This window comes from Poeciliopsis prolifica, unplaced genomic scaffold, assembly GCF_027474105.1.
Source record: "Poeciliopsis prolifica strain line A6 unplaced genomic scaffold, Auburn_PproV2 SCAFFOLD005, whole genome shotgun sequence".
In the NCBI taxonomy this organism is placed as follows: Eukaryota; Metazoa; Chordata; class Actinopteri; order Cyprinodontiformes; family Poeciliidae; genus Poeciliopsis; species Poeciliopsis prolifica.
Window position 1 is genome coordinate 7,785,218 of NW_026562380.1, and position 14,081 is coordinate 7,799,298.

General features: G+C 40.1%; 1 protein-coding gene across 6 annotated transcripts in view; it reads left to right on the forward strand.

The window, feature by feature from the left end:
• Nucleotides 1-14,081, forward strand: part of dst (dystonin) — a 110,922-nt gene that overhangs the window by 80,580 nt on the left and 16,261 nt on the right. For all 6 annotated transcript variants that reach the window (XM_055030108.1, XM_055030109.1, XM_055030112.1 and 3 more), the window contains 22 exons: nucleotides 3,196-3,357; nucleotides 3,483-3,653; nucleotides 3,896-4,062; nucleotides 5,362-5,521; nucleotides 5,749-6,075; nucleotides 6,221-6,305; nucleotides 6,648-6,889; nucleotides 6,981-7,187; nucleotides 7,269-7,388; nucleotides 7,478-7,585; nucleotides 7,679-7,897; nucleotides 7,979-8,182; nucleotides 8,356-8,587; nucleotides 9,335-9,561; nucleotides 9,669-9,791; nucleotides 9,901-10,002; nucleotides 10,451-10,552; nucleotides 10,849-11,022; nucleotides 11,570-11,725; nucleotides 11,878-12,075; nucleotides 12,585-12,713; nucleotides 13,232-13,402. In XM_055030108.1, the coding sequence (XP_054886083.1) occupies nucleotides 3,196-3,357; nucleotides 3,483-3,653; nucleotides 3,896-4,062; nucleotides 5,362-5,521; nucleotides 5,749-6,075; nucleotides 6,221-6,305; nucleotides 6,648-6,889; nucleotides 6,981-7,187; nucleotides 7,269-7,388; nucleotides 7,478-7,585; nucleotides 7,679-7,897; nucleotides 7,979-8,182; nucleotides 8,356-8,587; nucleotides 9,335-9,561; nucleotides 9,669-9,791; nucleotides 9,901-10,002; nucleotides 10,451-10,552; nucleotides 10,849-11,022; nucleotides 11,570-11,725; nucleotides 11,878-12,075; nucleotides 12,585-12,713; nucleotides 13,232-13,402 (3,786 nt within the window). The remainder of the gene's footprint in view (nucleotides 1-3,195; nucleotides 3,358-3,482; nucleotides 3,654-3,895; nucleotides 4,063-5,361; nucleotides 5,522-5,748; nucleotides 6,076-6,220; nucleotides 6,306-6,647; nucleotides 6,890-6,980; nucleotides 7,188-7,268; nucleotides 7,389-7,477; nucleotides 7,586-7,678; nucleotides 7,898-7,978; nucleotides 8,183-8,355; nucleotides 8,588-9,334; nucleotides 9,562-9,668; nucleotides 9,792-9,900; nucleotides 10,003-10,450; nucleotides 10,553-10,848; nucleotides 11,023-11,569; nucleotides 11,726-11,877; nucleotides 12,076-12,584; nucleotides 12,714-13,231; nucleotides 13,403-14,081) is intronic.

The following is a 14,081-nucleotide window of genomic DNA, read 5'->3' on the forward strand; positions in this document are numbered from 1 at the left end:
TACACCCTAAAAAAGGAGCTTTATAGTTATTTCTTCCAAAGTCTAAATAAAATAGGAATCCAGGTTTCTATTCTTAAACATCCTCATTCTCCTCCTCTTCTTCATAGCTTGACGGGATTACCTCTATCTATACTGTTGTAGTGGACATATCAACTACAAATTCCTATTATTTCTTCCTCTTTCGTCTTGTTTTATTTTTCTTCATTGATTACTGGAAGTAAATGCCCTATCGCACACTTGGCAAAGCTTTTGGTGTTAAATTACCTGAGTCCTGTGCCTCCCTCAGCATTCCACTGTAATTAAGAATATCTACAGGGTCCACGGCGACTGCAGGGCAAAGAGAGAAAAAAAGGGAAAACGTGTATCTGTTTCAGCATATTGTGATGTCATCAGTGAGAGCTAGTTCGGTGTGTAGCGTGTGTGTGTGTGTGTGTGAGTGAAGCATGCGCGTGCTGCTTCCCCTCCCCATTCCCTCAGACGCTGAAAGAAGAAAGACGGAAAGTGAGTGACTGTGTCAGGATGCGGAGGATGGCTTAGAAATGAAGTCATATGGGCCGAGGAGAAATGGGGGGGAATTAGAATGAGGGGGGGAAAGGGTCACATGTCCACCAATCAACATGTGCCGGAGCAGCTCGGAGCACAAATGGAGTTGTGGCAGATGTTGTCTGAATAAAGAGCGGGGGCGGGGCATGAAACCTTCTGCCAGGAGGGTGTCTGTCAGTGCGAGGGGAGCGATGTGAGAAGAAGGGCAGGCTTTTTTTTGTTTATCACGGAGTACCAGTTCCCCTCAGAGCTGCTTGTATTTTCAAGAAGAGCCTACGGGATTTGTTTGTGGATATATTGTTTTTTTTTTTTTCAAGCATTTTTTCATTTGGGTAAACTGGAGGCTGTGAAGATTTTGGAGGAATAAGGGAGCACTTGGGACAAGAGGAACAGACAATAAGTTTTCACGAAAGCCTTGAGGAATATTTTGGGAATTGGTGCCTCTATAAAAAGGCAGGACTCTGATTCCTAATTTGGAGTGTAAAAATTTAACTTACTGTAAATGTTTTTATCTGGTTAGACATGTTTGTATTTTTAAACTTTTTACATGTGGAATACCTCAAGAGAGACATTTTTTTTTATTATACGTAAAAAATATAACAGGAAATGCTTAGAGTGTATTTCTTGACTTCTGATTCAAATGATCACAAACATGTTTGTATACAGGTGCTGCTCATTTATTTTGACCTCATTGCTTAATGTGCACTGAAGCATTGTGTAGTATACCTCAAAGGATTTCATTCTGAATCTTTTCTGAGTTTTGACCAGTAACAATTGTCTGTGAAATGGGAAAACCGCTGAGCAGACCCGATTGCCTCAGACAAAACCCGTCCTGTGTTGGGAAGGGGGAGGAGGAGGACCTGAACATTGATGACTGCTACGTTCCCCAGAGATCCATATATGACACTGTGCGACTCAATGAGCAGATAGACTCTGGATCTAAGGGAAGCCTCTCTTCCAGATACTTTGCGGGAACTTTACCGTACACGCATCGCACCTTGGATCTGAGCAGCCTCTGTGGGAATGGAGGTCTCTCCACTTCTAGCTCGTTTGAACTCCAGACGAGGAAACCCGCAATTCTGGATGAGAGAGCGGTCTTCGAGGGGCTCAAACTCAATGGGAACATGACAGGTGACACAGTGCTCTCTAATTCACGTCTTCATCGAGGAGAGAAGAAGGATCATCCTCATCACCGAAGGTCGTGGAGAACCTTCGTTCCTAATAATTTGGGAGAGTACACAAGCCGCAGTGGGACACTGTGTTCTGTGACAGGGGAGAGACCCGGCTCTGTTGGTGGCAAGAGGGGACAGAGTATGACCACCTCACTTACATCTGAGGAGGACTCAGGCCTTTATAGTCCCTCTGTGGAGAGGGACCGACACAAACACAGATCCCACAAAAGAACAGGCCCCGGCACAAGAAGCTTCTCATCCTCAGAGGCAATGCATACCTCTGGGGATCTGAAAACAGGGCGTTCACTCAGCTCAGGGCAGGAGGACTTTCCTTTCACTCCTGTTAGGGACAACCAGTCTCTTTACCACAGCAGCAGCATGACTCGAGAGTCAAGACTGAAAGAGAATGTAGTGGCAAAGCTTAATGAAAAGGATAGCCAGAGCAACGGAGAGCATAAATACTCCACAGGGAGGTCATCTCTGGGGTCTGGTTCCAGAACACAAAATGGTCCCTGTGGCTATCGCAGTAGGGCTTTAACAGACTATGATGAGCTCAGCACTGGTGAGCTGCTGGAAGATGTATCACCTCAGGATGATTGTGAGCTGGTTAGTGTGGTGGTGACACAGCCTGAGACGTACGGAAACTCTGCAGCTTCACCCACAGGCAGCCGCCAGCCGACAGATCCATGTATTCTGCAACAGCAAGGGGCGTCCAAGTACAACATGGAGGAGCTGGAGGAATTCCTGCAATCACTGGAGGCCTGTCTCCCTAAAAGTTTACAGACATTCCAGCATGCAGGGGAGCAGGAGATTGAGGCCTTACTAAATGCCATTGCTGGATGCCCTGATCTTGAACCCTTTGGTTTTTATTCCCCGCAGGTGCCTATAAATAGCATTTTTCTTCATTTCTAAATTTTTTCTTATTAGCTTGCCCAGCAGACATTTTGGTAACTGACATGTCTATTTAAAGTTTATTCCTGGCTGCCTGGACTCATACATACGTATGTGATTACTTGCTGCGTGAATTAGATTGGTTCACACATCAGGACTCAGGACACGCATCGCACCCAGTCTAGATGTCATTCACAGCTGTGCTTTAATTGTTAAATCTGTTGTTGAGATTTTTAGTTATTTTTGACTTTTGTCTATGTGGGTAAATATGTAAGAAAATGTCAAAGTGAAACAACAAGAGAAATAATGTGAAAGGATATTTTAGGGCATTTAAAATGAGAGGACCTATTATTATAAATAAGTTGAGTTAACCCTTACAATCTATCATGACCCAAATTATATGTGAAACATTGTTGCTTTGCACAAATTTGTTTTATTAATTTCAATTCAACTAATTTCCTCTTGAAGTGTAGAAAAAAAATTGTGTCTTGTTTGAACAATAATTTTAAAATGACCAATAAAAGCCCCATCTTATGTGAAAGCTTTTATTTTGAAATGACTATTCACTATTTGTTTGTTTTGTCTTTAGGCTTTCCAGAAAGAGGACATTGATCCACTGCAGACACAGCTCCATGACATCAACTCACTTGGGCAGGGCCTCATCCAGAACGCTGCAAAAGGCACCAGCACCAAAAAAATTGAGGATGACCTGGATGGAATCAACTCTAAGTGGAATACCCTTAATAAGAAGGTAGTTTCAGTTCTTATTAGTTTCTTATTAAATTATGCTGTGGATATTTGGATAAGAACATCCTTCATAGTATTATGAGCCATTTTAAAGTGAGTAATTTCTTAATATTTATAACGTATCTGCAGGTTGCTGAGCGTTCAGCACAGTTGCATGAAGCCTTACTACACTGTGGAAGATTCCAGGATGCCCTGGAGTCCCTTCTCAGCTGGTTGACCGATACAGAAGAGCTTGTTGCTAACCAGAAGCCTCCTTCTGCTGAATTCAAAGTGGTGAAGGCACAGATTCAAGAGCAGAAAGTAAGTGTTAATTACATGGTGTGAAATGTATAAACGCCAAAGCTTTAGACTTGGCACTACAGCACTTAAACAAACATCTAACATTTGTTTTGTCATTCATCTGACTTTAGTGACAACCATTGTTAACCATGAGTGTTAACACAAAGCTTTTTGTGTAATGGACTTCTAATTTGAACTGTTGGATGTACTGGTTTTCTAATTATTGTCCTTAATAACTCACTTTCTTTGTGCCTGACTGACAGCTCCTGCAGAGACTGCTGGACGACCGAAAGCCAACCGTGGAGCTCATAAAAAACGAGGGAGGAAAAGTTGCAGAACTGGCAGAAGCTGTGGACAAGGAAAAGATCACCAAAGAGATTGAATGCTTGGGAGAGAGGTGGGACAATCTGCTCAAGAAAGCTGAAAACAGGTCTGTATATACATGCACGTAACTCATAGTGCCCATCTATCCGTTGTAAAACATGATCGCTCATAAAGCAAGATTTCAATTGTTCTAGCATAACAAATAACATTCCTTTAACTTCTCTTCGCATTTTGTACAATCAAGTTTTATGTTTTTTTTCAGTGTAACTATTTACAACGGAACAAAACAGCTGATACATAGTTTTCAAAAATAATTTACAAAAAAAGTTGGAAACCAGTTTTGTGCTTTTGTTTTCAGGCCTGGCGTCAATACTTTATTTTGGGGTGTAATTTCTTTTGTGTACTTACATACTGACTTTTTTTTATTTTGCATTTTGAAAGTAACTTAAACTCATTTGTATTGGATAGAACACAACTGTGAACATCAATATTCAAGTATTGCCACAGATTCAATTGAATTTAGGTCTAGGTATTGGGCTATTTTAACATTCTATCACATGAAAACACTTTGATCCAAGGCCTCAAGTTCTCAACCGGTCCTCATAGGTTGGTGTCCTGCAACTTTTAGATATAACTCACTTGAATCATATGGATGAATTATCTCTTCAGAGTTCTGCAGAGTCTTTCTAATACAGTCAGACATTCATGAGAACTCCTTCATGTTCATAACTGGAGTAATGTCATATTTATGACATGTCATCTATCCGTCAGTCTTATGCACAGTTCTTCAAATAAAGTGTTACCCTCTATTTATTTATTTAGTTAGTTTTAAAGCAGAAACAGATCTAAAGTTGCAGAAGACTGGCCTCTGATGACTGGATTCTGAGATCCCTGAAAACCACTCCACTGTAGGTTTGGCTGTATATTTAGGGTCATCCGTCTGCTGGTACACACAGCATTTTGCATGGAGGCCAAAAAGTTTAATTTTGATCCCTCTCCATGTTTTTTTTTTTTTCCCACAAACAGCAAATAGGTCTTTTGATGTTTCTTAGAACAGTTTTTTTCCTTATTGGTCAGATTTGCACTGTGCATGACTAGTAAACCTGCCCACTTATTCTCCCAGTGCAATTATGGACTTCTTTGTGTTGGCTTATCATATAAAATTTATCCAAATAAAATACATTAAAGTTTGAGATAGAATTACAAAATGTGAAAACACTGTTTCTCCTTTTGAGGTTTTTTACGACTTCCATTTCTTTTCTCGTATTTATCTGTCAGAGCTTTCTTCTCTATGTCTGTTTGCAAAATAATTTTAGTCCTTCTCTAAAATTGAAACTGTATTTACAGTCCAGTTTATATAGGACTTCTAAACAACATTTTCTGTCTCCTTTAATACACATGGCAGGCAAAAGCAACTGGAGAGCATCTTAGTGGTCACCCAGCAGTTTCATGAGACTCTGGAGCCACTGAGTGAGTGGCTCACGGCCACAGAGAAACATCTGGCCAATTCTGAGCCAATTGGTACTGAGACATCCAAGTTAGAGGATCAGATCACTCAGCATAAGGTAATATCAGTGCTTTTGCAACATTACCTCACTTGTTTTAGATTTTTTTTTTACATTTTACATCACCAGGTCTAGTTCATTTATTTAATTATGCAGTTACATTCATTTACCTTTTTATTTTAAGTTTTTCATCATCAATAATTTCCATTTTTGTTCAGTTTTATTTTTATGTTTTTGTATCATCTTTGTTCCCCCACTTTTCCCGTTTTCCATCCACCCCTGGTCAGGGCTTAGAAGAGGAGATTATGGGTCACAGTAAAGACCTGTGTCAGGCGGTCAGTCTGGGGCAGATGCTTAAAACTGTGAGCTCGGTGGAAGAGAAGGAGTTCGTCCAGTCCAGACTGGACGCCACCCAGGCCAGTTACATAGAGCTCCAGGAGCGATGCAGGAGAAAAGCAGACATGCTGCAGCAAGCTCTGGCCAACGCCCAGTTGTTTGGAGAGGACGAAGTGGCTCTCATGAACTGGCTCAGCGAGGTGCACGCCAAGCTAGAGGAAGTTTCCGTGGAGGACTACAAACCTGACGTTCTTGAAAGGCAGTTGGCAGAACAGCGGGTATACTCTCCTCCCCAGGCCAACCATTATGTTTTTTATTTTACGTTACATCATCTTTCAGCTCATATCAATTACCAGCGTGCCCTGCGATGTTAGACACGTGACTCGTGTTTCCTCATTGACTCCCTGAAACCTTTCCTTTCAGATGCTGCAGAGTGATATTGAGTTAAGGAAGAAAAATGTTGACCAAGCCATCTCCAATGGAATGGAGCTTCTGAAGCAAACAACAGGCATGTTATCCTCTTACATGAGTAGGCTTCATGAGTTATTAAAAAGTAATTTTGTATAATTATTTTTTCTCTGTTGTGCCAATAATTGTGCACTGCTGATTTGGGTAAAAATAACTTTTTCAACATAATTTATTTTCTCCCAAACTGAACAAATGAACTCAAATCCAACATTGAATTTTTCAGTGTGAGGATTTGTGCTCAGCTTTACCAGGAGTGTAAATAAATTAACAATTTTCATTAGGTTGAAGTTCTTGAGGTTTTAGGGTTACCCAAGGTACCAGTGACTCTGTTGTCACATCTGACGACAGAATGTTTAGTTTTGTTTTTCTTTTCTTTTTCTAGGAGACGAGGTTGTCATCATCCAAGGCAAACTGGATGGAATAAAAACAAAGTATGCTGAAATTAACTCCATGAGTGACAATGTTTTAAAGACACTGGAGTGGGTTTTGAGTCTCTCCGATAGGTTAGTGCACACTCATGAGGACCTGAACACCTGGTTAGAGACAACTGAAGCTGAGATGAAGGAATTTGCTGATCAGGAGCCAATGGGCGAGCATTTGATTCATTCACAAAACAGACAGAAAGTAAGACTTTTTCTCTTTGTTTAGATGTGTTCAAGAGAAAGAGCCGGTTATATTATTTTCAGAATAATGTGTTTCATGTAATGTTATCCAGGCCTTACTGAAAGAGACTAAAGATCAAAAGCCTGTCTTGGAGAAGCTAAATGAGCTCAGCAGTTCACTCCTGGATCTGATCCCTTGGCACACCCGGGAGAGTTTGGACAAACTGGTGACTGAAGATAATGAGCGGTTCAGAGTCGTTTGTGACACCATTACTCAGCAGGTCGACAAGATCAACGCTGACATCCTCAAATCTCAGCAGGTAAATCAAATTGGTTGCTACATCAGTTCTTTTTTGTTTTGTTCTTCTGTTTAACATTTATTTAATATATTTCTCTCCCAGTTTGAGCAGGCTGCAGATAACGAACTCTCCTGGCTGGCTGCTGCTGAGGGGAAGCTGCTGTCAATGGGTGAGATAAGGCTGGAGCATGACCAAACTACAGCCCAACTCCAAGCACAGAAGGTTAGCACATGTTAATGTTATAAAAGAAATGTACACTAAACCGAGTTGCTATGTGACCTCAAACTGGATTCATTTGATTGCTTTTGTAGAATATGTCTATGGATATCATGAAGCACAAAGATACTGTGGATGAGATTGTGAAAACTGGAAAAGCCATCATGAGCAGCAAAATCCCAGAAGAGAAAGAAGCCCTGAAGGTAATATATATATAGTGTTTTTAAAAATAATAAGTATAATAATTGGTAGACAAAAGCTAGACATTCTGTTGCTTTATATTTCTTTAAAATCAGGCCAAGACCGAGAGTCTCTTGGAGAAATACGGCATTGTCAGTCAGCTGAATTCAGAGCGCTGTCTCCAGCTGGAGCGAGCGCAGTCTCTAGCTGGGCAGTTTTGGGAGACCTATGAAGAAATGTGGCCATGGCTGCAAGAAACATTGAGCTCCTTCAGCCAGCTGCCCTTGCCTGCCATCGAATATGAAATGCTCAGACAGCAACAGGAGGAGCTCAGGGTAAGAACATTCTCATTGGGACTTGTGTACAAAAGAAAGGGAAAAATAGGTACTTAAATTAATTTGTGATATCTCTTTCAGCAAATGCGAGAGCTAATTGCCGAGCACAAACCTCATATCGACAAGATGAATAAGACGGGTCCACAGTTGCTTGAACTGAGCCCGGTGGAGGGAGTTCCCATCAGAGAGAAATACACAATGGCCGACCAGCTGTACACCAAACTCAAGGCCGATGTGAAGGAGAGAGCAGCCAGTTTGGATGAAGCCATCTCCAAATCTACCCAGGTGGGTAGTAGTTTAGGTTTTTGTCTCCAGTTGTTGCATATTAAATGGTGTATTTGAGTTGTATTGTTAAAACATTGTAAAGAGTTAACTCAATTCTTGTTAACACAGTTAGTCACAAAATATATAGCAACCTTACATTCTGTCTGAGGAGTTTCTTTCTGAACTTGCCTTAGTTCCACGATAAGATTGATCCCATGCTGGAGTCGTTAGAAAGAATTGCTGAACGCCTGCGCCAGCCTCCATCCATCTCTGTGGAAGTAGACAAGATCAAGGAACAAATTACTGAAAATAAGGCTGTTTCTGTGGATCTGGAGAAACTGCAGCCAGTCTACGAGACACTGAAGCAGCGAGGTGAAGAGATGATTGCACGAGCTGAAGGAGCAGACAAGGACATATCTGCTAAAGGTATTGGATGGGCTGTATCAGTTTCGCCTGTGTCCTTCCTGTAATATTTATATAATAAAGTTTTGGCCACTCGATTAAAAACATACAAGATAAAAAAAAAAAAAACAATTCAAAATGTTTTTTTACCTTTCTGCATTTAACAATAAAATATTTCCTTTAGGAAGAGTCACGATTTCACACTAGATGTGTAAGAAATCATGTTCTCAAGCAGACTTACTGTTTTAAGACAGAAAAATTATGCTACCTTTAACTGTAGACTGACTGTTGGGCCTTTCTGTTACCTACTTTAGTCTTGCTCTCTATCACTTTGTCACACCCCGGATGAACCAAAGACATGTCTTGATTTATAATAGAAAATTATGTAATGATGTAAACTCTTTGTTTTATTAGCTCATTTTAGAACACCTTAAAGCAGATAGCTTAACTCTTTCTCAATTAAGAATGGTACCTGTTTATTAATTAATTTATTTTTTTTATGGTGTGGTCAAGGATGGGAATAAGATTCGCCTTATAAGTTTCCATCTTGCTGGTCTCTGATCAGAACCCATCGAGATTGAATTTGTAATTTTTTAAATCCTTCTCTTTATTTGTAAATGTGCTGTATCTAAAAAAAACTTTAACGTGTCATAAAAACAACCAAACAAAAGTGTCAAAGTGTCAGAACACAACACTTTAATAAAACATGTTGTCAAATCTTTTATGTTCTAATTATCAAATTTTTGACACTTTCAATTTTCCCTGCTTTAGCTGTCCAAGACAAACTGGACCACATGGTGTTCTTGTGGAACGACATCCAGGTCTTGCTGGAGGAGCGTGAAGGAAAGCTGCTGGATGTGATGGACCTGGCAGACAAGTTCTGGTGTGACCACTGCGCTCTGATCGTCACTATCAAAGACAGCCAGGACCTGCTGAGGGAGCTGGAGGAACCTGGAATCGACCCCTCTGTTGTCAAGCAGCAGCAGGAATTTGTGGAGGTGGAATGAAAATGGCTGGCTTTCTGAATTAGCACATAGATAATAAAACCTAATGGGGCTTGGCTTTTCAAAGGCTTGTCTTTAAATTATTATTTTTTATTTCAAAGGGCTTTAAGGAGGAAATCGATGGGCTGCAGGAAGAACTTGATGTGGTTCGGAACCAGGGTGCAGAGCTTATGACTGCTTGTGGAGAACCTGACAAACCTGTCATAAAGAAAAGTGTGGATGAGGTAATAGATAATGTTCTGCCTGATATGCAGAACTTTCACTTGGTGATAACGTGAAGCATTTGTGTGATTAGATTTTATCACTCACATGTGGACTGTTTAATGTTTCTAGGTGAATTCAGCATGGGAGAATCTCAACAAGACTTGGAAAGAACGAGTGGAGAGGCTGGATGAAGCCATGCAGGCAGCTGTGCAGTTTCAGGATGGCCTGCAGGTACACAAATCTGGGAGCATAAATCACCTTTGAGTACTTATTTCTTTGCGTAAATTTATGTCATATGTGGGAAGTTAAACCCGAATCGTATGCCAGATGATTTCAAGATCAAACAACTGACTTGTGTGATAGAAGATTTAATGAGAAGACTAGTAATTTAGAGACAATAAACACCAACCACAGTGTTGTTCTATTTTTGGTTCAGCTTAACTTCTGTATGAAGTTCATATGAAGTCTTTTAAAGTCAGCTAGTTTGACTCTGTTGAGGTCACAGATTTAGTTTGCGGTTTGCTTTTTAATTTCAATGTAAATGTTTACCCAGTTGGAGGCTGTGCAGGAGAGCTGGAACTTTTCTGCATGAAATCAGATAAACCTAAGTGAAACATGACTCTGTGTGTGCTAAGCCTTGCTTTCTGACATTAACAATGGTTTCCCACTTTGTACACAGGGCATGTTTGACTGGGTTGATATACTGGAAAACAAACTGGATTCAATGTCCCCAGTAGGCACAGATTTGGAGACGGTCAAGCAGCAGATTGTAGAACTCAAGGTACAGTTCGGTCATTTTTATTTTTATTTATTTTTTGCTTGATAATTTTCTTTTGACTGTGAGATATTTTCACTGCAAGTGTTTTTAACACCAGCTGTATACATATAAGTTGTGTTTACTTTTAAGGCCCAATTTATTGCTCTTACCATTTTTTCTAAAAGAAAAGGTTCCTATGCACCTTTGATGGGCAATAACACAAACGCTGTCCTAAGCAAACAGCTCTGCTTTTATCTGCATGTCTTTGAGCTTGTGCTGACTGATGGGTTGACTTGGTTTCATGCCTCTCCTTTTGTCAGGAGTTCAAAGGAGAGGCGTACCAGCTCCAGATCGAAATGGAGCGGCTGAATCACCAGGCCGGCCTCCTTCTGAAGAAGGTGACAGAAGAGGCCGATCGCTGTGCCATCCAGGAGCCGATGTCTGAACTCAAGATGCTCTGGGACAACCTGGATGAGAAGATTATCAGTCGACAGGTCAGAGCCAGGAAACAACTGGAGAGAAGGATGGACCAGACTGTGCCAAAATGTTTAATTTTCGGTTAAATTTTTAAAATTTCGCTCATTCCTTTAGTGAAATGTTGCAAAAATAATTACACTTAAGAAAATTATTTGCATTGACAACATGAAGTAAAAATTTTTACAACTAAATGCAATTTTTCAAATTTGGATATTATATTATCTTTCTAAAATCATGAGTCAAGGCAGTTCTCGGACAGATTTGCATTGTCATAATAGTGATAAAAACATAAAAATTGATCATAGAAAAATAACTAAGTTGATAAATTTGTAAAAAAAAAATCTGTTTTCTGAGTTGAACTGAAATGAAAATAAAATATATTTTTGCCATTCTTTTAGAACTTAATTCTTTGCATATTATTATAGAAATTAGTTACAAATACAGCTGCTATTTGAAGTCTAGAGCCCTGAACAATAGCTCTGCCAGACTAGTGAATATGTCTTTTATATGTCAAGTGCTTTCACTAAATGCCAAATCTAATGGGTCAATCTGTCATTAATCCAGCACAAATTGGAGGGGGGGCTGCTGGCATTGGGCCAGTTTCAGCATGCACTGGATGAGCTGCTGGCCTGGATGAGCCACACGGAAGAGCTGCTCAACGAACAGAGAAAAGCGGCAGGAGACCCCAAAGCCATCGAGATAGAGCTCGCCAAGCATCATGTACGACAAATCTCCTTCACCTTTGTTTAATTGTTTCTTTGGAAGTATAGATCACCCCCCACAATAAATCCAAACTATATTCGTAAGGTTGAAAATATATATTGGGTTCATTCATATTTTTATGAGTCATCTCTCCCTTTTCTTCCCTAAAGGTGCTCCAGATAGATGTGTTAGCCCATAAGGCGACTGTGGAGACAGTGAACAAGGCTGGTAATGAGCTGGTGGAGTCCAGTGCTGGAGAGGAAGCCTCCAGTCTGCAGAGTAAACTGGAGAATCTGAACCAGAGGTGGAAGGCCATTCTTGAGAAGACAGACCAGAGAAAGCAACAGCTGGAAGCATCTCTGCTTCAGGTTCTTATTAGTTTCATAGAAACCTCACTTTAGCTTTAATAAACAGTGATCCATTAGTTTTAACCCAAGGAAACAAGTATGTTACAACTAAGTCCCAAAGTTTTTGATGGGATGAGTGATCCCACCCTTTCCACATTAATTTGATAGTCGTGTTTTTAAATATGACATTCTTTTAGCTGAAAAAAGAAAGAAAAGGCAAGAAAGAAAGCCTTCAAAATATAATTTAGTCTTAAGGTAGAGTGAACTTTTTTGAAACAAGAATGAAAGATATTCATTTTAAACGTTCATCTTGTTTAAAATTAGGAGTATATTTTCATCTTGAAGGTAGGGTACAATACAGAAAAATATTACAAATTATACCCTCGATTAAGTTCAGGCTCAACACGTACAGGAGGGAAGTGAAGGAATTATTAACTCTGGGCTGTTCCACTCCCAGACTCAGGTTTCTAACTATCAGCATGTGTGTGCGAGTCACCTTTTGTCCTGACCCAGGTTGTATTGTGTTGTAGGCCCAAGGTTTCCATGGCGAGATAGAAGATATGCTGCAATGGCTAAAAGACACAGAACGTCAGCTGTTGGCATCAAAGGCTGTGGGAGGTTTACCAGACACGGCCCGGGAGCAGCTTAACGCCCATCTGGTATGTGTTTAACAATATGAAAGGCTGCATGCAGATGGCAGACTGGCGAGGAGGTGGCTGTGTCTGTGCTGTGTTTCATCTCAAGTGTGAAAATTAAGCGACACTGCAAAATACACAACTTGCAGAGAGCGACGAAAAGCCCTTCAAGTGTTTCTAATTGATTTGTGCATGCCTGACCTTAATGAATCTGGGAATGTTTTCCTTTTTTATTTTTGGTCTCAGTTATGGAGACACTTCAGCAGCAGTGGTTTCCCAAAAAAAACACAAGTGGTGGCATTTGGTAGAACTATAAACAGCAAATCTCTGGAAACAATAACTTTATCAAATTGGTAATGTTATACTGTTTAAATATTTATTGGAAACATGTTTCTTGGAGTTTCAAGCAGCTTGGCTGTGCTCATTCTTTGCCCATTTATGGATGAAACTTGGTCTTACTACTGACAAACAAATGGTCTTAAACTCTTTGTTTTGCGCAGACAAAAACTCTCCTCACTCCAGCGTATTTATTTCTGTTTCAGGAGTTGTGTTCTACCTTTGAGGCCAAGGAGGAGCTTTATAGACAGCTCCAAAACAAAGGTGGCCAGCTGCTTGCCATGTCACCTCAGGGCCTGGACAGCAACACGGAGCAGGACCTCACCAGCCTGAAGGAGAAATGGGAAGCTGTGCAGGCGAAGGTCACTGAGAGGAAGGTGGGTTACGGCTGTACGACTTTTACTGCTCTGAGCAGAAATGACTCATCTCCTCTGGTCCCGGGGAGGTATCACTGACAAAACACTTGAACCCTGACTCTGCAGCTTTAAAGCCTTTAATCCCAATGTCGATAATGAAGGGTGGAAGTGCTGGCAAAGACACTCAGGATGTGGTTTACATGGTTGATCAGGGCAGTGCAGATGCTGTTGAAGTGGAGCAATGTTATTTTTCTATTTTCTCTTTGTGATGACCTGACAGGAAAGTGTCACTTCTTTTTTTTTAATTCAGGACCACTTTTTCTAATTATTATTATTATTATTATTATTATTATTATTATTATTATTATTATTATTATTATTATTATTATTATTTTCCTATAATAAAGTACAATCATTTTTTTTGTAGCAAAAATGTGTGGTACCTTAAAAAAATATTCATACCTCTAAAAATGTTCACATTGTGACCACAAACCTTTTGTTTTTTTTCAGCATAGTGCTAAGTGCAACTTAGGTAGAAAAACAACACTATTTTTGTTCTCTTTATATTAATGTTTTGTATGCAGCTCATTTTATTCAGGACATGTCTAACCTTTGAATAAAGTACACCTTTTTGAAATTTAATTTCAATATTAATGTAGCTGTTCTGTAGGAAAGCATCATGGAAACATAAGAAGCAGAC